Here is a 26,670-nt window from a genome sequence, read left to right on the forward strand (position 1 = left end):
TGGCGGGCTACAGTACGTGGGGTCGCAAAGAGTCGACACGACTGAGCGACTAACACAGTAACACATACTGAAGCTTAGAAAATTGAAGAAAACTCCCAGCCAGCACAAAGTTAGTAAGGGATGGAGTTGAGATTAGATCCCAGGAATTTCAGACTCTGAAATCAATGCTTATCATCACTGTGCTTTACTGTGCCTGGAGGAGTGAATGAATGAGTCAGGCGCCACTTCTGTTGGTCCATTTTTGGCGATACTCGTCATATCATGATGAATACCTCAGTCTCTGTGTCAGTGCTGAAACTTGCCTTTTGTACACGGTAGCTGAGTGCCGTTTTCCGTGTAACTAGACCAGGCTAGTTTTATGTCTTTGCTTGTTCTACCTTTTAGAATTGGATTTCATGAGGAAGCTTCTGAGTGGTTACTCTCTTCCTCTGCAGTAAACCCTGAAGTTTGCTGGTTATTGAAAGGGTAGCAGTGGTTACTACCTTCTTATTCTAATAAGTTCCTCTGCTTTAGTCCTTATCTATGTTTGAGTCCTCTGCTAATAACTTGCTGATTGCACTTTAGGAAAATACTCTGATGGTAGAACAAGGATACCTAATTCTATTTAGTAATTTTTGAGGGAGTTTGAGTCTAAACTGTTAGAACAAATTAAATAAAAAGACTCAGAAATTAAATAGAGTGTTGATTTGTTTCAAGTGGTTTTAAGTGCAGGCATTGGAGTCCCACCGACCTTGGCTCTCACCCTGGTTCTGCCTCTGCTTTGTGACCTTAGGTAGGTTAGCACAACAGGTTGTAGAGAAAGAAATAAGGTGATGCCTTTAACATCGCAGCTGCTCTGTGACACACCAGTGCTCTTCTGGCCCACCAGGTTTGGATCTCCTCTGCCCAGATACCTACTTTGCTTAAGTCAGTTCATGTCAACGAGCATTTATAGATTGTCTTCTATGCCAAGAATACACTGAGCTCAGCTACAGAGAGGAATAAGAAACAAGAACCACCCCAGATTTGTTTTCTTATGCTGGTGCTGCGACTGAACAGACTGGGTCTTTTACTTCAGACAAGTCACTTTACCTGTCTAGGGCTCCATTCCCCAGGGCGTGCAGTGAGGGGTCCTCACTGCCCCCTACAGCAGTGAGGGTGATGATCCCTGCTGTACCCATCTCAGAAAGTTGTTTGGAGGATTAAAGAAAATAGGAAGCGTAGAGGTTAGCTTGCAAGTTCTATGTGAATCTCAGGGTCTTCTATTCACTAACTGAAAAGGGAAGATGGACTTGTGCTAGATTTCTGTGTTTAGCATTGAGGACTCTGGGGTCAGGAGCTCCTTCCTGTACCAGACTCTTCCTGTGTACCCACTCACCCACACAACATAGCTCCACCCCTGCCGCGCAGAGCTGCCAGCCTGCAGGCTCTCTCCTTCACTGGATTTTCTGAGTCCAGCCCCGCAGGGATTCTGGCCTTTGCAAGGGTCTCTGAAGCGAACTTTAAACTCAGCTCCTGTTTCCTACCAGCATACTCTTCTGTGTTAAATGGACTTTGTTTGAGTGGCTCCCTGTCTGCAGCACATGCCCAGCAGATGGCTGCCTCAGATTCAGGGCAAGGATGCAGATAAGAAGTCATAGCAACTCTTTATTTAAAAGACTTCACTGTGTGCCAGGTCCTCTTCTCCGCTCTACATGTGTGTTCTGTCATTCGATCCTCACAACAGCACTTCTCATAAGGACAGTTGGGGTTTTCCCAGATGAGGACCCTGAGGCTGAGATAAGGTAGCTTGCCCTCAGTCACAGTTAGTCATCGGTGGAGTCAGGACTCAAGCCTTGCTCGGTGCACGCTCTAGGTGGCCAATAGTTCTGTCTCCCTCCCACCCAAGCCAGCAGCATGGGCCAGAACATCCCTGTCTATTCCAGGGGCTGGTCAGGGGCCAGCTTTCCCAGGGGAAGTAGCACGTGTTTTAAGAGAGAACCTTATCCACTTCCTATGACAGATTAACGACAAGTGAGTGACCAAGGAAAAGGTGTTTTAGGCTGATTTTTTTTTTTTAACTTCTACCAAAATATCCAACTGGCATGTTCCAAGTGTCCACCTTCTCTCTAATTCAGGGTTTCTTAACCTGGGACTATGGATGGGCCTCAGGGAGCCCATGAGCCCTCTGAAATGGTATGTAGAATGTGTTATTGCTGGGAGCGAGGTGGGGGTGGAGTTAGCATCTGTACATTTTAGTGGGAACCTTGGCTCTCAGGATATTCAAAGTGATGCCGTCTCAAACAGTGTTAAGAATCTTGTACTAATTGAGATGAGGTATACAGTTGGTTTTCTCTAAATTGCAGACTTAGCCTTAGCCCAGGAAATGATTAGAATTTTTTCCTCCTTGAAAGTACATTTAAACAGATTTCAAATTTAACCTTCTTGCAGGGCAAATGTGTGAAACTGTGACTTCCACAGCCTTCTGATGGGAGTCAGCCAACAGTGGGTGTGATTTGGAGCTCAGGGGCTTATTCCATCACTTCTGTTTTTCTTGAATTCAGTTTAAATTGCAGTGGTGAAAGTAAGAGAGACAAAATGAATCTTGGACTTTTAAGGGGCGGGAGCTGTGTCTCTTCATTAAGTATTTTCATGTTTCCTGTGTACCAGGCATTAGGAGTTTCACAGTGCAGAGTTCCTGCCCTTGTGGAGTTTGCATATCCTGATCTATATATATTTTTGTATCATTAATGCCTAGCAAAGAACGTTGCACATAGTGGGGCTCAACTACTGGATAAATAAATGCCCCTTCTTGGATCCTTATTAGATTAAAAAAAGGAAGGCCTTTGGCTTTGATTTGTTCAGCAGCTGACTATTAAGTGCTGATTATGTTCCAGGCATTGAGCTGGGCACTAGAGATATGCTGCTAAGCAGAACAGATGTGGCCTTTTTCCTAGTGGGAAGACAGACAGTCGAGTAAGCGCATAAATAAATAATCGTGGACTTGGACAGGTACCATGCAGGATTTGGCTCTATGCTATGAGAATATATAATGAAAGACTTAGCCTGAAGGGGGAAGAGGGTGTCAGGAAGGGTTCACTAAAGAAGTGATCTGGAGCTCTGATCTCAAAGGTGAACAGGAGTGATCCGGACACCAGGCTGCACAGGCCGAGGGACCAGGCTTGAAGCGTCCGTTGGCTTTGGTTGCCATTTCCATTTAGAAGACAGGTCAGTGCTAAGGGATGGAGTGAGGGGTCGTCTCTCCTTCATTTAGCAAGCATTCCTGGGCACTCTCTTTGTGCAGAGCAGGGACAGCAGCAAGTGAGGCCTGTCTCTGACCTGGAGAAGGCGCTAATGATGGGGTACGCAGGCTGAGAGGCACTGGTCTCTCCTGGGTGCAGCCTCATAAAGACACTTGAGTTGCTGCTTTTCCTACTGACACTTCTCATTCCTCACTCAGTTATCAGGCATCAGTCTTAATGAGTCTCTGACTCAGAGGCAGCTTGAGCCAGTTGACTATATAGCCACGCACTCTGGAAGTCAGAGTCAGCTATGAACCCACTGTGAGCAATGTTGTGTTTATTTTTCGTTTGTGATGGGGTTGGGGTTAAGGCATTTAAGGGAAAGAGGGAGGAAGAGAGAGACCGAGAATTGAGGCTGAAAATTAAGCAAGCAGTTAGAGCTCCGGAGCAGCGCCGTCCGTGGAGAGAATGCCAGAGCTCTGTCTCAGAGGAGCCCAACTTATGAGCATTGTTTTTAAACAGCAGTCACATTGTTAACTCAGTTATAAATGTAATTTGTCCTCAATGCAGAAAATGTGGAAAACCTAGTAAACACACGGAGACATGCCCATGTCCTGTCACAAAAATGTAAGAACCAGGTGAGATAACACGTGTACAGGGTCTGGTGCTCACAGGGCACTCATCACACACCAGCTTCTGTTATAAAGCTGAGGGGGACCCACCCTTTTACTCTAAGAATGAGACATTTATAATAAGGGATAATGAGATGTAGAAGACAGTATTTTGTAACTAGCCAAATGAATGGTTATGGAGGAAATGTTCATTCTTTGTCACCACAGCATGAGAATGAAAAGTCGAGGGATCCTGAAGGACCCGTGAGGATGTTTTATAGGGTTTGGCATCAGCTTTTCTTTCTCACAAAGCACTTGAGGAGCCTTGTATCTCTGCCGGCCCTTTGTCATTTACACAGACTGACAGGAGAGAGTACTGGGAGGAAGTGTTGGCCGCCCACAAGCCTCAGTTTTCTGTCCCTCTACTATTGATTTGTTCAGATTGTTTATGAATTTACTGATCACGCCAATGTTTTATTTGGGTGCTTTCTTTGTGAATCAGTTACACACATAATAAACATTCGTCCCAGTATTAGCCTTAAACCACAGAAGATCTAGGCTTAGGGGTACCACTTTCCCGCTTGCAGCCTCACCCCAGTGGTGTTTAGTGGGCATCTTTATAGCCTGCAGCAAGGGCATAGTGCTGGTAGGCTCCTGGCTGCCTCCCTTTGAGCAGCCGAACTCCAAGAGTAATCTCTGATTGGGGCATACCTGTAAACAGACGACTGGGGCAGGTGTCCGCAGAATCAGTGGTAGGGGAACACCAGGCAGCTCAAGTGAGACAGGAAGGGAAGAATGATGAGCAGGGACTAGGAGAGGCCGACACGGGCCTGCTGCAAGCTCAGGCCTGTCCTGTCCCCTTTCTGCACCTCAGGTTTTCATCTGTAAAATAAGGATGTTGGACTAGACTAGCCCTGAGATGCCTGATTAGCCTGGAAGGTGTTAGTGGCTCGGTCATGTTCAACGCTGTTGCAGCTCCATGGACTGTAACACGCTCCATGGACTGTAACACACTCCATGGACTGAAACCCGCCAGGCTCCTCTGGCCATGAAATTCTCCAGGCAAGAATACTAGAATGGGTGGCCATTTCCTTCTCTGGGGGATCTTTCCAACCCAGAGACTGAACCCTGCTCTCCTGCATTGCAGGTGGATTCTTTGCCATCTGAACCACCAGGAAAGCCCAATTAACCTGAAACTGGGGGCTGAAAGTTAGGTGTGTGAGTCAGCAGTATAGCAGTTTGCAGTAGTTGGTAAGAACAAGCTTGAGAGAAAGAGGACAGTAGTTCAGTGAGATGGAAGAATTTAAGGGCAGAGAGAAGTATGCCTGTTTGAAGGCAGCACAGAAGGTGCTAATGGAAAGGAAAGTGGTAGAAGGTAGATAGTGAGATGGCTACAGCTTGGACTTCGGATAGTGTCTAACGGCCTGGCGCAAATCCTGGATCTGCCAGTCCCTAACTGAGTGGCTGTGGTCAAGTTACCTAACTTCCTTACTTCTCAGTTAAGTTGCCTATAAATTGAGGCCATTAATACCACACCTTGTGGAGAGGTTGTGAGGTCAGAGAATGAAAGCACCTGCAGCGTTGCTAGTATGTGCTGAAGAAAATGGTGCCTGAGGAGGAGGGAAAGAACAAATAATCAGACCTAGAACTCAGATAGGAGGGGTCATCTGTTGGATGTTCATTCTGACACCCATGGTAAAATCTTCAGGAACCAATTATCCGCCCCCCCCCACAAACCCCTAAATTTGAGTAAGAATTTTAGCTTCTGGGCTTATGTGCAGGAAGTAACCACTTCGGTGGTTAACTTGGGATGCCAAGGTCAGTAGAGATCTTGGTCTTCAGTGCAAGCCTTGAAGCACCCACCTTTTCCTGATGCTTTTTAATTTATGCTGTGCTCTATCCTACAGATTAGTCAGAAGAAGTTGAAAAAATATGAAAAAGAATATCACACCATGAGGGAACAGCAGGCCCAACAAGAAGACCCCATCGAGCGATTTGAGGTTTGTTTATGGCCTAAGTGATGTGAAGTGCCTTCAGCCTTTCACTTCAGAAAATTGTGCCTATAATTAACTTTAGTGAGTTCTGTTTAAAATTTAGTTTCACTGTTTCTAGGTTCCAGTTCCAGTTTGAGTTTGCAAAAGAGAAAGCAAGACTTGCTTCGCTTCTTGCTAGTTGTCTAGTTGGTTACAGTTCCATGGGCTTTTGTCACAGTTAGGGGCTTCCCTTGTGGCTCAGTCAGTAAAGCGTCTGCCTACAATGCGGGAGACCCGGTTTGATCCCTGGGTCGGGAAAATCCTCTGAAGAAGGAAATGGCAACCCACTCCAGTACTCTTGCCTGGAAAATCCCATGGACGGAGGAGCCTGGTAGGCTACAGTCTATGGGGTCGCAAAGAGTCAGACACGACTGAGTGACTTCACTCACTCACTCACTCAACTGCCTGACAGTTAGTTGAATCAGTGGAAACAGCAAGGAAGGAACTGTTGCTTGGCGGCACACTGGGGCCAGCCACATCTCCCCGGATTCCCATCGGTCTCAGCAATTAGTTTTGAGGGTTAACCTGAAAAGTTGTCATTTCCATCTGATCTTTATGTCTGCAACTGGTTTCTCCCCACCCATCAGCGAGAGAATAGGCGCCTACAAGAAGCTAACATGAGGTTGGAACAGGAAAATGACGACTTAGCCCATGAGCTGGTGACCAGCAAGATTGCACTGCGAAAAGACCTGGATAACGTAAGTCTCCCTTGTCTGAAAAGATGCTTGCATTGAGACCCTTCTCCCTTAATCAGGTGAAATCCTGAAGTTTTCGTGTTTATTCTAGTGTTTCCCTCTTAGGAGGACCTCCTCTTGTCGGTACTGTTCCTCCCTTTCCTTCAGGGGTCATTGATGATCTCATTAAGCCCTCCTTTCCACACTCTTCTCTCGTTATACGTGCAGTCCCTGCACACCTCTCCAGACATGGATTGAAAGACCTCTTCGGCTGATTCTTAAGTTATTACAGTTGTCAGTAGCATTTAATCACTGTAATTTCCTTAACTTACCCCTAAGACAAGAACAGATTTTGTCATCCTGGATATCATGTGCCTTTTGCATAACCATTGCCAGTTGTAATAAAGCCCAGTGCCTCCACAGCTTGCGATTTCATCAGGAATCTCTGCTGGCAGATGTTCTGTTTTTCTTTGCTTCTCTTAATCTTGAAAAGTTTGAGCTGATGGCATTCCTGGCAGGGTGTTGTCCATTTTCTGTACTGCAGGCTTCCCATGGTGCACTCTCTCATTCATGGTTGAGGTCAGATGTTGGCAGACTTTTTCTATAAAGAGACAGACATGACTCGGTGGGCCATATGGTCTCTGTTGCAACTATGTAACTCTGCCATTGTCACAGAAAGGAGCCATGGACAATAAAACAGATGAGCATGGCGATGTTCCAATAAAACTTTATTTAGGAGAATAGGTGGCAGGCTGGATTTGGCGCTTGGACAGAGTTTGGCAGCACCTGACTTAGATTTTCCTGTCAGTTTTCTGCTCATTGATTTTCTAGAGACAGGCTTAGACTGTTGAGGGTTAACAAGGAACTTACATAATATGTTGAACCCCATAGGATATATGAACTTCATAAGGTCTTGACGTCTACCAAACATGTATGAAAATCCTGTGTGCTACTGTATTTCTTCAGCCTCCTTAGATTCTCCAAGTGATTCGTGCATCAGATGAAGAGAAAGAGATGGCGGTATCTACTGGTTCATATTACTTCTCTTAGAGAGGAAGGCACCCAGGAAGAAGCAGAGCCAGGAATATAACCCAAGTGCATCTAATCGGAATGCCCAGGCTTTATCTGTGATGCCACACTGCCTCCAGAGTAAATATGAAACAAGAAGCTGTGATTTGATATCATAACTACACCAAAAATATACTGACATCTTTCAGAGTGTTTCCTAAACCCTTAAGGAGTTCCAGGTGCTGCACAGTGCTCTGTACTTAATGTTAAACCCTCCAGGAAACCCTTGTGAAAGGGATACAGTTTCACTGAGGAGGCCAGAAGAGGCTAAATGTCTTACACAGTCCCAGTGTTAATCAGCGGAGAAGGCAATGGCACCCCACTCCAGTACTCTTGCCTGGAAAATCCCCTGGATGGAGGAGCCTGGTAGGCTGCAGTCCATGGGGTCGCTAAGAGTCGGACACTACTGAGTGACTTCACTTTAACTTTTCACTTTCCTGCATTGGAGAAGGACATGGCAATCCACTCCAGTGTTCTTGCCTGGAGAATCCCAGGGACGGGGGAGCCTGGTGGGCTGCCGTCTATGGGGTTGCACAGGGTCGGACACGACTGAAGCGATTTAGCAGCAGCAGCAGTGTTAATCAGTGGCAGAGCCCTTAGATTGAAACCCAGCTGGCCTGACACTTCTGGCTCAGAGGAGCAGGACCCCTGCTGCCTCTTGAGCTCAGAAATAGCAAACTGAGGTCCCAAGTCCAGCCATCACGAGTGCCGAGAAGATAGATGTTTTTGCGCTAAACATTGAGTCCCCTTCCAAGTTAGTTTTCTCTCATTTCTGTTGGATCATCACTGAAAATCAGCTAGGTGCTGAAGTGAAGAATGTGCGGTCTTTTCACCATTATTTGACTTCAGGGTGTTAGATTTTTGAAAGAACTTCTTCATGCCTTTTCATACTTCCCTTTCTGCATCCCAGAGAAAAGCTCTGGTTTGTGGCTTAAAGGATTTCCAGAACCCTCATTGTATTTCCAGTTAATTTTCTGTCATTTTTGTTATTCCTCACCTGTCATTTCTGTGACTTGTCCATCACACAGCAGCTATGGAGAAATCCCCAGTCAGCCACTGAGTCTGTAGGTGACCCCATCCAAGCCTTCTCCTCTATGAAATGGGGCCTGACATTGGTGCTCAAGACTGAGGGAACCTGTGTAAGGCCCCGTCTGCACCCTCTCCTGCATGGCTGCCGTCTACACTGAGACCACATAATGTGAGAGCGATGGAAACAGACTTAGTGGCACACCTGCTGGGATTTGAATTCTGGCTCCCCTGCATTCTAGTTCTCTGACCTTGAGCAAGTTGCAAGCTTTCCCCATTGCATTACTTTGGGCTCTATCAGAAATCGATTGACCCTGTATGTACGGGTCTCCTTGATTCTCTCTCTGCTCCATTGATGTATATGTCTCTCCTTATGCCAATACCACACTGTTTTAATTATTGCAGCGTTACCAATCTTCAGATCAGGTCATGTGAATCCTCCAACTTTGTGTTTTTGGTTTCTTTTTTTAATAGTTTGGCTATTGTAAGTAAGTTGCATTTACATATACGTAAGAGAATCAGTTTCTCAACTTCTAAAAATAAAAGCCTTCTGGGATTTTGAGTGGGGTTGTGTTGAATCTATAAATCAGCTTGAGGAGTACTAACATCTAAATAATCCTTGGACGTTCCAGTCCATGATTATGGTACAATTTTCATTAATTTAGATCGTTTTTAGTTTTGTTTACAAGATGTGCACATGGTTTGATCTGTTATTACGGGCATCGTTTTCTTCATTGAATTTTCCTATTGCTAGTCTCTAGAAATACAGTTGATTACTTGAGTTTGTATCCTGTGACCTTGCTAAATTCACTTAACTCTAGTAGCCTTCTTGTTTGTTTTTTAGGATTTTCCACATACATAATCATATCATCTCTGAATAAAGACAGTTTTACGTCCTTTCAAGCCATTCTGCCTTTTTCCCCTTGCCTTCCTGCACTGACTAGGACCCTGGGAACAATGTTGGATGTGAGAGTGGGCCTTGTTCCAGATGTTAGCTCCAGGTTTTCTGTAGATCAAGCTGAGGAAGTCCTCCTTTCTTCCTATTTGCTGAAAGTTGTTATCATGAGTGGCTGTTAAATTTGGTCAAATGCTCTTCCTGCATCTGTTGAGGTGATTATTTGCTGTTTTTCACTGTATGCAAACTCTGCATTCGTAAGAAACTTGAGGTTTACTTTTTTTAAAGATTTTTATTTGTATTAAAGATTTTTGTGTTCCAGACGAATATTTGTGTATAGGGTTTCATTAATGTTTTAATATGGGTTTGATATCAGGGAAATGCTGGCCTTCTAAAGTGAACTGGGAAGTATTCCCTAATGTTTTTTAAGGATTTTATGTGGGATTGTTATTTGAGTGAATCTTTGATTTAATATCCTAGTGAGGGCACATGAGCCTGGAGTTTTCTTAACCGGAAATTATTTAATTATAATTTCAGTTTATTTTCAGATACAGAGCTATTTAGATTTCCTAATCTTCATGTGTAGATCCTTATAGTTTGTGCCTTTCAAGTGATTTATCCATTTCATCTTAGTTGTCAAATGTATTGGCATAAAAAATCATTGATATTCACTCATTCTTTTGATGTTTATAGGATCTGTTGAAGCCTTCTCTCTTTTATGCCTGATATGGGTAATTTGTGTCTTTTCTCTTTTTTCCTTATCTAACTAGAAGTATATCAACTGTGTTGATCTCTTTAAAACCCAGCTTTTGGTTTTGTTGACTTTTTTCCTTTTTGTTTTATTGATTTCTGCTTTTTATTATCTGCTTCTCCTTTTCTTTTGGTTTAACCTGCTCTTTTTCTAGCTTCTTAAAGAGGAAACTTAGTCATTGATTTGGACCTTTAGTCTTTTTAAAAAGACTGAGGCACTATTTCAGCTACATCTCACACATTCTGATGTGTTGTGTTTTTATTTTCATTCAGTTCTTGTGATTTCTTTGATCTCTGAGTTAATTAGTAGTGTGTTGTTCAATTTTTAACTATTAGGGGTTTATCCCAGAAGTTTTTCTGTTCGTTGATTTCTGATTTAATTCATTTGTCATCAGGGTACATACTTTTCCTGATTGTAATACTTCTAAAGCATACTTTTGCCAAAAAATGTTCAAACTGCTGTATAAGTGTGCTCATTTCCCATGCTAGCAAGGTTATGCTCAAAATCCTTCAAGCTAGGCTCAGCAGTACATGAACCAAGAACTTCTAGATATACAAACTGGGTTTAGAAAAGGCAGAGGAACCAGAGATTAAATTGCCAACATTTGTTGGATCATGGAAAAAGCAAGGGAATTCCAGAAAAAAACATCTACTTTTGCTTCATTGGCTATGCTAAAGCCTTTGACTCTCTGCTATACCAGTGTCTGTGGGTCACAACAAACTGTGGGAAATTCTTAGAGATGGGAGTACCAGATCACCTTACCTGTCTCCTGAGAAACCTATATGCAGGTCAAGAAGCAACAGTTAGAACTGGACATGAAGCAACTGACTGGTGCAAAAGGAATACAACAAGGCTGTATATTGTCTCCCTGTTTATTTAACTTACATGCAGAGTACATCAGGCGAAATGCCAGGCTGGATGAATCACAAGCTGGAATCAAAATTGCCAGGCGAAATATCAACAACCTTAGATATGTAGAAGATACCACTCTAATGGCAGAAAGTGAAGAGGAACTAAAGAGCTTCTTGAGGGTGAAAAACTGCTGGCTTGAAACTCAACAGTCAAAAAACTAAGATCATGGCATCCGGTTCCATCAGTTCAGTTCAGTCACTCAGTCGTGTCTGACTTTTTGCGAACCCATGAATCGCAGCACAGCATGCCTCCCTGTCCATCACCAACTCCCAGAGTTCACCCAAACTCATGTCCATCGAGTCGGTGATGCCATCCAGCCATCTCATCCTCTGTCGTCCCCTTCTCCTCCTGCCCTCAATCCCTCCCAGCATCAGAGTCTTTTCCCATGAGTCAACTCTTCACATGAGGTGGCCAAAGTACTGGAGTTTCAGCTTTAGCATCATTCCTTCCAAAGGAAGCCCAGGGTTGATCTCCTTCAGAATGGACTGGTTGGCTCTCCTTTCAGTCCAAGAGAGTATTGGAATTTCAGCTTCAGCATCAGTCCTTCCAATGAACACCCAGGACTGATCTCCTTTAGGATGGACTGGATGGATCTCCTTGCAGTCCAAGGGACTCTCAAGAGTCTTCAACGCCGCAGTTCAAAAGCATCAATTCTTCAGTGCTCAGCTTTCTTCACAGTCCAACTCTCACATCCATACCTGACCACAGGAAAAATCATAGCTTTGACTAGACGGACCTTTGTTGGCAAAGTAATGTCTCTGCTTTTGAATATGCTATCTAGGTTGGTCATAACTTTCTTCCAAAGAGCAAGCATCTTTTAATTTCATGGCTGCAGTCACCATCTGCAGTGATTTTGGAGCCCAAAAAATAAAGTCTTGACACTGTTTCCACTGTTTGCCCATCTATTTCCCATGAAGTGATGGGACCGGATGCCATGATCTTCGTTTTCTGAATGTTGAGCTTTAAGCCAACTTTTTCACTCTTTCACTTTCATCAAGAGGCTTTTTAGTTCCTCGTCAGTTTCTCCCATAAGGGTGGTGTCATTTGCATATCCGAGGTCATTGATATTTCTCCCGGCAATCTTGATTCCAGCTTGTGCTTCTTCCAGCCCAGCGTTTCTCATGATGTACTCTGCATATAAGTTAAACAAGCAGGGTGACAATATACAGCCTTGATGCACTCCTTTTCCTATTGAAACCAGTCTGTTGTTCCATATCCAGTTCTAATTGTTGCTTCCTGACCTGCATATAGGTTTCTCAAGAGGCAGGTCAGGTAGTCTGATATTCCCATGTCTTTCAGAATTTTCCACAGTTTATTGTGATCCACACAGTCAAAGGCTTTGGCATAGTCAATGAAGCAGAAATAGATGCTTTTCTGGAACTCTGTTGCTTTTTTGATGATCCAGCGGATATTGGCAATTCACTTCATAGTAAATATAAGGGGGAAAAGTGGAAGCAGTGACAGATTTTATTTTCTTGGGTTCCAGAATCACTGCAGACGGTGACTACAGCCAAGAAATTAGAAGATGCTTGCTCCTTGGTAGGAAGTGAGAGTGGAAAGTGAAAGTGTTAGCCATTCAGTCATGTCGAACTCTTTGCAGTCCCATGGACCGTAGCCCACCAGGCTCTTCTGTCCATGGAATTCTCTGGGCAAGGATCCTAGAGTGGGTAGCCAGATCCTTGGAGGAAAAGCCACGACAAATCTAGACAGTGTATTAAAAAGCAGAGACATCACTTTGCTGACAAAGGTCCTTATAGCCAAAGCTGTGTTTTTTTCCAGTAGTCGTGCACGAATGTGAGTTGGACCATAAAGAAGGTTGAGCGCTGAAGGATTCTTGGTTTCAAATTGTGGTGCCAGAGAAAAGACTCTTGAGAGTCCGTTGACAGCAAGGAGATCAAACCAGTCAATCCTAAAGGGAATCAACTCTGAATAATCATTAGAAGGACTGTTGCTGAAGCTGAAGCTCTATTACTTTGGCCACCTGATGCAAAAAACCGACTCATTGGAGAAGACCCCGATGCTGGGAAAGATTGAGGGCTCGAGAAGGGGGTGACAGAGGATAAGATGATCGGCTAGCATTACCAACTCAATGGACATGAATTTGAGCTGACTCTGGAGAAAAGTGGAGTACATGGGAGCCTGGCATGCTGCAGTCCTTGAGGTCACAGAACTTCAGACAGGACTTAATGCGTGAACAGCAACATGAAAAGCATACTTCTGCTTTATTGGGGGACTTTGCATGGTCCGTTTGGGTTGAATGTGCCACATGTTCTTGGAACGTGTGTCCTGTTGTTGTAGGTGGAGTGTTGTGTAAACATCACTTCGATCCAGTTGACTCACTGTTGGTTAAATCTCCTGCAGACTTGCCGCTTATCTCCTTATTTATTCTATCATTTACTGAGAGAACAGTGAGGAAATGTGTAACTCTGTGCCCTAATCTGTTTCTCCTTTCCATTATGTCAGTTTTTGTTTCTTTTAATTTGACTTTATGAAAACATTTCAAGTCTCAAGGAGTGACTCTTGGTGCTATGGAATGTCCCTCTTTGTCGTTGGTGATACTCTTCTGAAATCTACTTTGCCTGATACTAATATAGCCATTCCAGCCTTCATAGTATTGCATGGTATATCCTTTTCCATTCTTTTTTTAATATATCTATGTCTCTATAGTTAAAATGGGATTTTGTCACCAGCATATAGTTGGATCTTGCTTTTTCAAATTCCGTCTGACAACCTCCTTTTAATTGCAGTGTTTAGACCAGTCACATTTAATGTAATTATTTATATGGTAGATTTAAGTCTACCACCTTGCTATTTGTTCCCCATTTGTTGTATTTGCTTTTTCTTTCTTTTTTTCCCCTTTTCTGCCTTCTTTGGTTTAATTGGGTATTTTCATGATTTCATGTTCTCTCTTCTGCTGCCCTGTCAGTGGTTCTGGAGCTCTTTCATCTCCAGAGCTCTCACCCACAGCTTTCAGTTGCCAAAGCCTCTCTGAGCCCCTGGCTCTGTCTCCATAACCCTTTGAGGTATGCTCTGTGTAGAACCCCTCACCCTGCTCCTTGGTCCAGAATGTACCCCGAGGCAGAAACCCAGAGTGGTGGTAGAACCTTGCTTGTTTCCGTTCTCCCAGGAGCCACAGTTCTGCTTTGGTTTTCAGGGTCAGTAGACGGTAACTTTATATATTTTGTCCAGTGTTTTGTTTACAGGGGATGGGTGAGTCTGGTCCTGGTTAGTCCTCCATGACCAGAAGTGGAGCTCTGGATTTGTGTTTATCCCACATGTTCTCTCCTCTTGCACTTATGTAAGTGGAGTGACGGTGCAGCGAGTGTGGCGCCCTCAGAGGACCGCCATCAGCCCGCCCAGTGGCCTCCGTGCACTTTCTTGTTGAAGGGGCACAGCATTGCAAGTCAGCTCCTATAGCGTGGATTCCAGCTCTGCCACACTCACTGTGTGAGCTTGGGGGAATCACTTGCCTGTCTTAACATTTTTCTAAATTTTGGAGCCAGGGTGGCAAGGAAGACTCTTGGGTTAGAAGATCCCCTTCGTGAGCCAGCTGTCCTGTACTTGTTAGAGTCAGTCTTAGCTCCTATGCGAGTGATGATGAGTAACTGAGAGAATGTATGTGTGTGCTACAGGTTACTGCTCAGAGGCTTTACTCAGGTCTGAGAGAGAGACGCAGAGGTGACAGGATGTTCTGTTGATTCAAGTAAAACAAAATCTTTAACAGGACTTCTTTCTCCATATTATTTCCTCTGTTGTTTGAGTCTCATTTCCCTCTCAGTTGCTGCTTGGGTTTGAGCTAGAGGAGAAGATAAGCCACTCCCCAGCAAAGACAGGCTTAATCCAGGACCCCATTAATCACAAGTATGTGCAATTTGCCAGTAACTAATGGCTTAGGAATAGAGGAAAACAATAGAATGGCAAAGACTAGTGATCTCTTCAAGAAAATTAGAGATACCAAGGGAACATTTCATGCAAAGATGGGCACAAAAAAGGACAGAAATGATATGGACCTAACAGAAGCAAAAGATATTAAGAAGAGGTGGCAAGAATACACAGAAAAATTATACAAAAGAGATCTTCATGACCTAGATAATCATGATAGTGTGATCACTCACCTAGAGCCAGACATCCAGGAATGCAAAGTCAAGTGGGCCTTAGGTAGCATCACTACGAACAAAGCTAGTGGTAGTGATGGAATTCCAGTTGAGCTATTTCAAATCCTTAAAGATGATGCTGTTAAAGTGCTGTTCTCAATATGCCAGCAAATTTGGAAAACTCAGCAGTGGCCACGTGACTGGAAAAGTTCAGTTTTCATTCCAATCCCAAAGAAAGGCAGTGCCAGAAATGTTCAAACTACCACACAGTTGCACTCTTCTCACACGGTAGCAAAGTAATGCTCAAAATTCTCCAAGTGAGGCTCCAACAATACATGAACCAAGAACTTTCAGATGTTCAAGCTGGATTTGTAAAAGAGGAACCAGAGATCAAATTGCCAACATCTGTTGGATCATCAGAAAAGAAAGAGAGTTCAGAAAAACATCTACTTCTGCCTTATTGCCTACTCCAAAGCCCTTGACTCTGTGGATCACAACAAACTGGAAAATTCATAAAGAGATGGGAATACCAGACCACCTTGTGTGCCTCCTGAGAAATCTGTATGCAGGTCAAGAAGCAACAGTTGGAACTGGACATGGAACAACAGACCGGTTCCAAATAGGGAAAGGAATACGTCAAGGCTGTATATTATCACCCTGCTTATTTAACTTATATGCAGAGTACATCATGCAAAATGGCAGGCTGGATGAAGCACAAGCTGGAATCAAGATTGCTAGGAGAAATATCAATAACCTCAGGTATGCAGATAACACTACCCTTATGGCAGAAAGTGAAGAGGAACTGAAGAGCCTTTTGATGAAAGTGAAAGAGGAGAGAGAAAAAGCTGGCTTAAAACTCAACATTCAAAAAACAAAAGATCATGGCATCTGGTCCCATCACTTCATGGTAAATTGATGGGGAAACAAGGGAAACAGCGACAGACTTTATTTTCTTGGGCTCCAAAATCACTGAAAGTGGTGATTGCAGCCATGAAATTAAAAGATGCTTGCTCCTGGAAGAAAAACTATGACCAAGCTAGACGGCATATTTAAAAGCAGAGACATTACTTGGCTAACAAAGGTCCATCTAGTCAAAGCTATGGTTTTTCCAGTAGTCATGTATGGATGTGAGAGATGGACTGTAAAGAAAGCTGAGTGCCAAAGAATTGATGCTTTTGAACTGTGGTGTCAGAAAAGACTGTTGAGAGTCCCTTGGACTGCAAGACCAAGCCAGTCAATCCTAAAGGAAATCAGTCCCGAATATTCATTGGAAGGACTGATGCTGAAGCTGAAACTCCAATACTTTGGCCACCTGATGCAAAGAACTGACTCATTGGAAAAGACCCTGATGCTGGAAAAGATTGAAGGCAGGAGGAGAAGGGGACAACAGAAGATGAGATGGTTGGATGGCATCACCAACTTGATGGACATGAGTTTGAGTGAACTCCAGGAGTTGGTGATGGATGGGACGCCTGGTGTGCTGTAGTCCATGGGGTCACAAAGAGTCAGACACAACTAGGCAACTGAACTGAATGGCTTTTTGAGTTGCATGGTGTGCCATTCTCAATTCTCCACTTAAGGCCTCAGCCCCTAGCCCCCTGGAACCTATGCCTCCCAAAGAAAACATGTCTGAGGAGTGATGTGGTAGCAGGCGCAGGGACTGTTATACACTTAGCTCTGTGACCTCAGACATACTGTTGAAATTCAGGGAACCGCCATCCATTGTCAAAGGAAGCTGCATGTGAGGAGCTTGCAAAGACGCTCTGTATCTAGCTTGTGCCCCTTTTCTTTGCCTGCCTTCTCACATGCTACAGTCTCTCATTCTTCAGTTATCAGTGGACACTCAAGGGTAATGGACTCTGTGGGTCAGGTACAGGTGAATCATTTTCACTTGGACCCAAAGATCTGCCCACCAGACTTTTGTGTGCTTTAGAAAAAACTAGGGTGGAAGATGGTCATTTCAGATAAGAAAAAGAGTGTGCCAGGAAGGAGGTGCCTTTGTCAGATGAGAACGAGAGCAAAATGCAGAACGTGTTTGATGAAGCAGAGAAAATCCTGAGAGTTCAGAGAAGAAAACCAGAAGTCTGAGTCTTCATAATAATGATGGCTGCCTTTTATCGAGTGTCTGCTACATGTTAGCAGAACTGTGCGGAATCCTTTCCATGCCTTCCCTCAGATGAAGATCCTGAAGCTCCAATAGGTTCTCTGTGACTCTTCCTAGTGGCACACAGTCAGGGAGCGACGGGAGTCGAGGCCAGGCTGGCTGATGCCGGAGGCCAGCGCCTACCACTCCCCCACACAACGCTGGGCAGGAGACGGCCTGGCACTTATGCCCAAGTGTCCTCTCAGTGTGACCTTGAGCATATCACAGCTCCTCTTTGCATCACACTTTCCTCCTCATCCTAAAGTTGGGCTATGCTGCGTAATTCAGACCCTTTCAGTTCTCACTTCTTCTGTAACAGCATCTCTCAAACGTTTCAGGCTGAGGAAAAGGCCGATGCACTGAACAAGGAGCTGCTTATGACCAAACAGAAGCTGATTGACGCAGAGGAAGAGAAAAGAAGGCTGGAAGAAGAGTCTGCTCAGGTACGGGGGGGCATCGCCCCTCCCACACTCCTCTGTGTCTTGCAGATGCTTGAGAGCGGGGATTTCACTGCTGGCTTCCTCTTGGCCCTGGAGAACTCTGGGGACAACTGGCTTCAGTTTCTCTCCAAAGGCCTTCTTTACTTACTGAATAAAGCAACATAATGTTTCTTAATAGTTAAAATGTAGGAGACAGTGAGGCAAAGCCCACGCTTTCACTGGGGCAGAAGTTCCTGTGTGTCAGCATCTGAGTGTGACCAAAAAGGTTAGCATTTCTGCAGAAGGAAAGCAGACGTCTCATAGTGTGTGGCTCCTCCCCTACTTGCCCTGTCCACAGCTATCTCCCCACAGAGCCAGCTCTGGGAGGCTTGTCCTGAGCACAGCCCCTGGGTAGGAAGAGCTTTGGGTGCTGCGCCCTGGGCAGGCTGGTTCTGCTTCACTGTCCACCCGCTTCTCATCTCAGTCAGACGGCCCGAGGTGAGCGGTGACGGGGACGTCCCACGTAACCCCCGAGGCGCTGAAGGAACAGCCGTGCTCCCATCAGCTTCTCCTCGACGTTTGCTCTGTTAGGTCCTCCGCCCAGGGTCCCAGTGTGGGCTGCACTGACAGGGACTTCAGCCAAAGGCCCACCTGAAGCAGGGTTTGATGTTGTCCGATGTTCTGACTTCTCTCCCGGCATCAGGAGTAGGGTTCGTACTGCTGAGAGAAAGGGGAGGAGACAGGAGCGCCCCTCTGGGACTGTGGGGTCAGCACAGCACGACACAGCTCCTGCCGGGGCTTCCTGTCTGTCTCCCTCAACCGTCAGTCACCTTTGCTTTTCTTACTGTGCGCAGTTAAAAGAAATGTGCCGTCGGGAACTCGACAAGGCAGAATCCGAGATTAAAAAAAACAGCTCTATCATTGGCGACTACAAGCAGGTGGGTCTGTGCCCCGGAAGTGGGCCACATGCTCTGGGCGCTCTGCTCGCCTGCGTGAGAGGTTTCCTCTCCACACCCCCACGTGTCCCCACTCGGCCACTGGCCCTGCAGGAGTCCTTGTGCTTCTGGACGAGTTACTGTGCTGATTCTCAGCTGTAAAATAGGGGGACTCGTGACTCCCGGAGAACTGTTGTGAGGAGTCCAGAGATGTTTGTGGAGCCCCTGGCCTAGGTCCCTCACACAAGTAGGCACTTAATCCCTGGAGGCTACCCTGGTTCTTGGGAGCACTTCAGACTCTGGCTGTTGATGTGTGGTCCTGTGATGTGGAACCACCTGTCCCCAGCCGGTCCATTCTGACAGCTTAACTGAACTGGCCTTGTGCCTTCTGTCCTGGGCTCTCTTGCTGGCTCCGGAGTCTGGCATGTCTGTAACGTTGACCTTCGAGTGCACTCGGGCGCTGACGGGTTCTCGCAGGTCCTGGGCTGATGGATGCGGAGGTGACAGAGCCAGAGCACCCTCTGCCCACCTGGCATCTGCCCCCTCCCGCTCAGCACTGTCTCAATTCATGGTCCAGCCTCCACTGTAGAATTCACCATGAGACCAGACTGTGCAGATTATGACACTGCTGAAGAGACTGTCATTTGAATACCCTGTTTGTTTCCTTAGATTTGCTCTCAGTTGAGTGAAAGATTGGAGAAGCAGCAGGCTGCTAATAAAGTGGAGATTGAGAAAATTCGAGTAAGTCTTCATTTATCAAAGAGATTTTATCCCCCCTAGTTCATTTAATGGCTGTATTCACAAAAAATTGGGGGAGGGGGATATTCCACTTGGATTTCAAAAGTGAGAGAAGCTGATGCGTGCCTGACAAGGCAGCTGTCAGGACCTGGTTCAGCAACAGCTCATGTTTTGCCTCTTTCCATTGGGTGGGGGATACAAATCAGACCAGAAGAGTTCTGACTTTAGACCTCAAGGTGCAGGTGTCCCTTTTCTTTATAAATTTGTACAACGTCCTCCTCTGGATTACTTTGCTTGTAAAAAAACAAAATGAAATGCAAGAGCCCTAAGACTTGAGGTGTTGTCTGTGACTCCTGCAGCACCACGCTGAGGTGGAAGGGTCCTGTGAGTGACAGGTTTCACTCGAGGGCGGGAGCTGCAGAGGCCAGGCCACTCCCCACGATTTTCTGTAGCATGGGGACCACTCCCCACGATTTTCTGTAGCGTGGGGACCACGCCCCATGATTTTCTGTAGCGTGGAGACCACTCCCCACAATTTTCTGTAGCGTGAGGACATCTGCCTCCTGCTATAATGGACCCAGATACAGTGAGAGCCAGAGTTTTTAAATGCTTTGTTGCCAGTTTCAGAGTTTTTGTTCCTTGATATTTTCTTTATAATTAGACTACTTGTCAACTTTTACTAAGATCAGTAATTTACTGAAAGATATTTACTAACATATTTACAACTGGGTGGACAGAAAGGTGGGAGAGTTCATGACCATCTTTGCATGAAGCAACATTTTACCTGGAGCAAGGCGATGCTTGGCCTCTATTATAAGCAGTGTTTAACCAGCAGTACCAATTTTTTAAGCAAAATTCATTTTCTGATTCTAAAACTAATAATGTTCATTGAAGAAAATTGAAGAATACGAATAAAGGGGCAGGGGAAGAAAGCCTTATAATCTTACTACCCAAAGAGTACATCACCGTTAACACTTCGGTGTGTGTTCTTTCAGTGTTTGTATTTCCTGTAACATACAGATTTTCTTTCAGTCTGAGATATGCATTTTTTTCAAATTTACATCTGAAGCTAGGACATATTTTATAACTAATGGCTTTTGTGGTTTCACTGGCAGAATATTCTCTTAGAGGAAAATGAAATGATATTTCTTATAGTCATTGCTGTCTTATTTTCATGAAATGTAGTATGTATTTGTAACTATGCTTTAACGACATTTTCGTGTCCTAGTTCACCCAGCACCATAACATTTTTACCAAATTATGAAAAATTCCTCAAAAACCTTTCCGAGGCTGCACGCTTGTTGTATAAATACAGCGCATCCTATGTAATTTCTCCCAGGAGCGATAGTTTATCTCCCCACCCCTTTTTTGTGTCTCTGATTCTGCAGTGAAATTCCTTGTACATGAATCTTTCTCTAGTCACTCCTTTATCATTTTTTTAGCTAAGGTTCCTAGACGTGAAATGACCGGCTCAAGACATAACTATGTGTATGGTTTTGGGTATGTAACGCCAGGTGGTTTTTCCAGTAGGTCATCTAACAGTTTACAAAAAGAACATAGCTTTTCAGAAGCCATAGTGCTCAGCCAGGCTCCCCAGAAAGGAGATGCTCACACCTCCACGTCTCCTTTGTCTCTTCACATCTGACCTTCAATTTCAGCAAAAAGTAGATGACTGTGAACGCTGCCGGGAATTTTTCAACAAAGAAGGGCGCATAAAGGGCATGGGCTCAGCTAAGGAAGTTGTGGATGAGGATACAGACGAGGAGAAGGAAACACTCAAGAACCAGCTGAGAGAGATGGAGCTAGAACTGGCACAGACCAAGCTGCAGCTGGTGGAAGCGGAGTGCAAGATCCAGGTAATGGTCGCAGCCTCGGGTTCCCGCAGCCCTCTGCCCCTGACGCAGGGGGCCCAGACCTGCGCGAGGGTATGGTTTTCTGGGGCTGCAAACCCCAGAAATGATATTGATGGTTTGGGGTTTTTTCCCTTTTAAACTTTGACCGTAATCCTCCTGGGAAGAAGCCTGTTACTTGTTATTTACTAGTGGACGTTTAATTAGTATTTAGCCTGTCCTAAGAATTGGGCTTTCTCATAAGAATTGTCCATCAAACTTGGAATCCTTCTGGTGGAGGAGAGAACACATGATTTGAAATCGCAGCCGCACCACCGAACTCTTTGACATTGGGTTAGTAACCTCCTTACACTTCAGGTTCCTCATCTGCCAGTGGAGATGATGAGGGTCACTCTTATCGTTTGCTTTGAAGACTAAATAAGATAATGTACAGAAGGGGCTCAGCATGGTGTCTGAGGGCTTCACAATACCAGCTTTTATGTTCCAGCTCCTGTCACTTAACCAGCTTTGTGCCTTAGGACTTCCTACCTAATTTATCTGAGCCTCCTTTCCTGAAGAAACTGGGACTTATTTTGGTCATCTTTATACTGCACGGCTAGTTCCGGCAGCACCGTGCTGAGCACAGGGCAGGCACCAAGCGCAGAGCGTGGGGGAACCAAGTTTAGGACTAAAGCTGAAGACCTGGTCTCCCCATCACATTCGTCACCAGACACCTGCTTGCCCAGGCCCCGTTTCAGCTGCTGGCGCTGCAGAGCTAAGGCGTGGCTTGGGTGACTGTCTGGGTAATCAGGAAGGGCCTCACCAAGGGCGGTGTCTGACCAGAGAATGAACAGAGGTTGCAGCTGGTGAAGGGGCGGAACACTGAGCCACCAGAGGGCATGGCATGTCCAGCAGCACAGCGGGAGCATGGGCCTGCCTGAAAGGTCCAGATGTGTGAAGCATCTCACATGTCTTGCTAGCAGGTCTAGACTTCTAAGGTGCTTGCTGGAAATTAATGCTGCGTTCTTAGCTAGAGCGTTCGGCCTGACTCCCGGTGTGCAGTGGGTAGATGGAGGGTGAGATGCTCAGATAGGAGGCTGTTTTGAGGTCTTAACTAGAAAAGGTGCCAAAGCTTTTGGCCCTCCAGATCTTTCTGTGCCAGTTTTGAGAGCTAGGGCAGGGGGTGGGGGGTTGTTTCCAGAGGTGTCTCAGGAGGAGACAGACTTCACTTGTTGCCTTGGCTCAGCTCTGGGAAGGCAGTGTCCTTTGCACAGGAGACCAGCATCCTTTGGCCCTCCAGATCTTTCTGTGCCAGTTTTGAGAGCTAGGGCAGGGGGTGGGGGGTTGTTTCCAGAGGTGTCTCAGGAGGAGACAGACTTCACTTGTTGCCTTGGCTCAGCTCTGGGAAGGCAGTGTCCTTTGCACAGGAGACCAGCATCCTCACGTCCATTGTTGCTCTTCCAGGACTTGGAGCACCATTTAGGCCTTGCCCTCAACGAGGTCCAGGCAGCCAAGAAGACGTGGTTTAACCGAACACTGAGCTCCATAAAGACGGCAACCGGGGTTCAAGGGAAAGAGACTTGCTGAGAGCAGCTGCTGCCTCCAGACCCTTCAGAAAACATGACACCTTTTGTTGCCTTCTTTGGCCAGATGTGTGATTCTGTGACATGTCCCAGGACAGAATGTCCGTAAGTCAGATCCATAGAAGCCTGTCGGGAGGTCACTGTGGACCGGAGCTCGTGAGGCCCTCCTCACTGCTGATACTAACAGGCCCGCCGACCCGCCTGCCGCTCTGGACACTCCGAACGTCACTCCTCCGTGTGACCTCCGGCCTCTTCCCAGTTAGGTCAGCTCATACCCAGCCCAACATCCGAGTTGACATTATCAGAGTTTGGGGATCTTTCAGGCTGTTGGTTTTTTTCTAAACCTTTTTTTTTTTTTTTAATACACACACATACAAATATATATATATAAATATATATATATATATAGGGGGACGTAGGGCAGGGGATCAGTAACTCAAGTATCTGCTCCAGTGCCAGCAGAGGGTCCTCTGGGTAGACATGGAGAAGCACTTTCTTTAAATAGGAGGGTTTCGTGGTTGTAGTTGAAGCCACCTGGTTTGTTAAGCTCTACAATGCACAGGTTTGGGTTTGGCATTATTCACACGTTTCTGATCAATTCTATGCAACTCTCATAGTTTCTTTTGTTTTTATTGTTAGCTGCCAAATGACTCCACAGTGCTGGGGTGGGTGACTTGACCGACTGTGAGACTGGATTAATCATAACGTGGACAAATCTTATTCTGCTTAATGTGTGTGTGGGTGTGTGGGTATGTGTGTGTGTAGACATCTTTTTCCCAGTGCACCCAACTGACAGTGTTTAAATCCCAGACTAGGACTGATCTGCACAAGTTAATTATGTGGTTATTTGAGCACTTACTTCATTCAAGGTTTGTCGGGCTCTGCTCTCCACCCTGCTGTTGTGAGAGCTGTGAAGAGCACCTTCACTTCAAGGTTCCTAGTGTTCTTGCACAACAGGTTGTACAAGTGAGAAAGACTTTGAGTTCTGTGTGTGTCAGAGAGAGAGAGAGTGTGTGAATGTCGGGCTGTACAGACGCACATGCCAGGAGGCCGGCGTGCTGCTGGCCTGGTCCCTCCCTGGGCTGAGGCCAGTGCTCTTCAGAGCACTTGCTCTGAGCCTTGCTCTTCAGATGGGCTGCAAGTTCTCACTTCAAAACTATAGAACGGGGGTTTTAGCACCTTTAAAAAAAACAACTTTAGACTTTTAATTTATATAGTGATAATGCTGACAGGCTGTCTCGCAGATGATTCTGCCGTCTTCTCTGCATGCAGTGTGGAGTAGCTGGTTACAGGAGGCACTGGTTTGTATATAAAGACACTTGGGTGGTTTTGTATCTCTTTTTCCCTGTTGGCTGTATTAACACTTGCTGAGGTCATCTGTGATAAGGGAGGTAACAAGCGGCAACCCCTGATCCCCCCAGACCATCCCCTCCACTGCTGTCTGTGTCCTGTTCTTGTTCAGTTACCAAAACAGCTCTGCGCCCATCTAAAACTAGGTGTGTGGACATTGTGCTAGGGTAGTTTCCGTGTGTCAACTTTACGAATTGAAATATAAACCAGTAAAATTGTATTACTCTTTCTTTTGTTGGTTTTATTTTAACAGCATATTCATTAAATATTTTGGTACAAACAGCATCACTTTGTAAAAACAAGTTTTATCATTACGTGCTCTTGCCCACTTCCTCCCCCGCTCCCGCTCTGGGCTGAGATGTGAGCGAGCAGCCGTGCGCGCCAGGCCCGTGGCAGTGGTGGCGGGGTAGGGGGAGAAGACACAGGCTTTGTGCCCCGGGGGCGGCTGCTGGCACCTTCCTCGTGAGCAGTGTCCGTCCTGGAGAAACAAAGTGCTCTGGTGACAGGTGAGACATGACTCGTGTGCTGCAGGTTTAGGGGAGTCTTAATGGAGGTGAGGGAGTGGCAAGACCTAAAAGACAAGCATCTCACCAGGCCAAGATGGAAGAGGGCACTGCGGGCCCCGGGTGTGCCCGTGCAGGGCAAGCAGCCGAGGGGCAGAAGTGGTCAGTCCTCAGACTCTCCGGGAGAGTGATCCTTCCAACCACTGCTGGCCTTCCTGTGCTGCAGCCCCCCCGGAGGCGGCTCCCAGACCGGCCGTCCTTCACCACCTCACCCACTTCTCTGCAGCAGGAAGGAGAGAGCAGTGCTCCCCCAACCCGGCGGCCCCTGCTTGCTTGACCTGCCCTCCACGACCCCCACACCAGCCTCTGGATGAAGCAGGCTGAGCTGCAGGCCCCAGAGAAGGGAAGGCGGTGAGTGAGCCCTGCCCCGTCTTCTCTCCACGGCCCAGGTGCAGGCCTGGGGCCTGGCAAGTGGCTGGGCTGTGACAGCAGCTCTGCGAAGGCCAGCACAGGGACTCCAGAGGACAGGTGGGATCCCTGTGCTGCTCAAGGCCAGAGGGCACGTTTCTGGGATCCACGTTCCTGGCCAACCAGGTCAAGAGTCCAGAAGGGCTGGCCTGCCCCTGGCTTTTCCCTGCCCCAGGGTCACAGTGTGAGGAGGATAGGGGCTTGCAGAAATCGTCCACTCAGCAGCTGTGCCCTGTCAGGAGAAAGGCACCCTTGGCCCGTCAACCTTGGCAGACCTGAAGTGACCAGGGTCATCCCGAGAGAATGAAGGAGCTCCGCCTTGGGTGAGGGTGGGCCTGGACGAAGTGGTTTGGTGGTTTGGTGACTGGGAAACCGTTGGAGCTCAGAGTGGGAGGAGATGCAGAGGTGGCTGCATGCAGCAGAGGGGCCAGACTAGCACCCCAGGAAGCTGAAGCAGAGTGTAGGTTTCAAGAAGCCTGGCTGTGACGGTCATTCGGGGCGAAGGAGGGTGGCTGGAGGGAACCGTGGTAGGAAGAGCAGGGACCGTGAGACTTCGTGCTGGAAAACTGGATCCTGGTTCTGACCATGTGACCAGGGCTCCACTTCTTCCTCGACTGCAAGACATGAGACAGGCTGCGTAGCCTGTGGAGCAGATCTCCAGGGGCTGCTTGCTGTCAGTGTGGGCTGAAGGCAGCTCAGAACAAAAGGCAGGAGGGATCCACCGCCCAGTCTCCAGGAGTGCTGTCTCCGTCTGTTCTGAACCCCAAGTCCTGGTGGCAGGAGAGCACCATGCGGGGAGTGAAGGAAAGAAAAACCCTCTAGAACTAAACCCCAAACAGCACTCTCAGCTCTGAACTGCCCAGGAGCTGTGCAGAGAGAGTAGGTGCCCGGGGAGGAGCTGCCTGGACTCTCGGGCCTTCTGGTTCATCTGGGTGATGGACGTGTGAAGGGCTCTAGTGCTTCACTTGCTCAGAGAGATGCGCGATTCTGACCCTGGGATTCAGGCCGCCTCCTCAGCTTCATTAAGGCAGATGAGCTCAGAGTGGCTGGGGCGCTCAGCTCCAGAACAAAGACTGAGCGCTACCTAGCCCTGCCCTTCCCCCGTTGCTGTAGGTGTAGGACTCTGGCCCACGGAGCGGTTTCTGGCCCAGACCTGCCGTCTGTCAGCTCCCAGCAACCAGCAGGGCAGCTGCTTTCAGATGACCACATGGGCAGCAGGTGGGGATGAACGCGCACTGCTTCACTGCAGGCGCACTGGGGCTTCCCAGGCGGCTCAGTAGGAAAGACTGCTCGCAATGCAGGAGATGCAGTTTTGACCCCTGGGTCGGGAAGAGCCCCTGGAACAGGCTGTGCCAACCCACTCCAGTACTTTCGCCTAAAGAATCCCCATGGACAGAGGAGCCTGGTGGGCTGCAGTCCATGGGGTCGCAAAGAGTCG

At 46.6% G+C, this 26,670-nt stretch overlaps 1 protein-coding gene across 3 annotated transcripts in view; it reads left to right on the plus strand.

Annotated features, from left to right (window-relative positions):
* RABGAP1 (RAB GTPase activating protein 1) overlaps positions 1-24,481 on the plus strand; it is a 153,264-nt gene extending 128,783 nt beyond the window's left edge. For all 3 annotated transcript variants that reach the window (XM_052649497.1, XM_052649495.1, XM_052649496.1), the window contains 7 exons: positions 5,719-5,811; positions 6,432-6,542; positions 17,746-17,850; positions 18,681-18,764; positions 19,431-19,502; positions 21,158-21,355; positions 22,793-24,481. In XM_052649497.1, coding sequence (XP_052505457.1) covers positions 5,719-5,811; positions 6,432-6,542; positions 17,746-17,850; positions 18,681-18,764; positions 19,431-19,502; positions 21,158-21,355; positions 22,793-22,915 — 786 coding nt within the window. In that variant the 3' untranslated portion in view covers positions 22,916-24,481. The remainder of the gene's footprint in view (positions 1-5,718; positions 5,812-6,431; positions 6,543-17,745; positions 17,851-18,680; positions 18,765-19,430; positions 19,503-21,157; positions 21,356-22,792) is intronic.
* Positions 24,482-26,670: the final 2,189 nt, after the last annotated feature.

The sequence above is a fragment of the Budorcas taxicolor genome, chromosome 11, assembly GCF_023091745.1.
Source record: "Budorcas taxicolor isolate Tak-1 chromosome 11, Takin1.1, whole genome shotgun sequence".
Taxonomy (NCBI): domain Eukaryota; kingdom Metazoa; phylum Chordata; class Mammalia; order Artiodactyla; family Bovidae; genus Budorcas; species Budorcas taxicolor.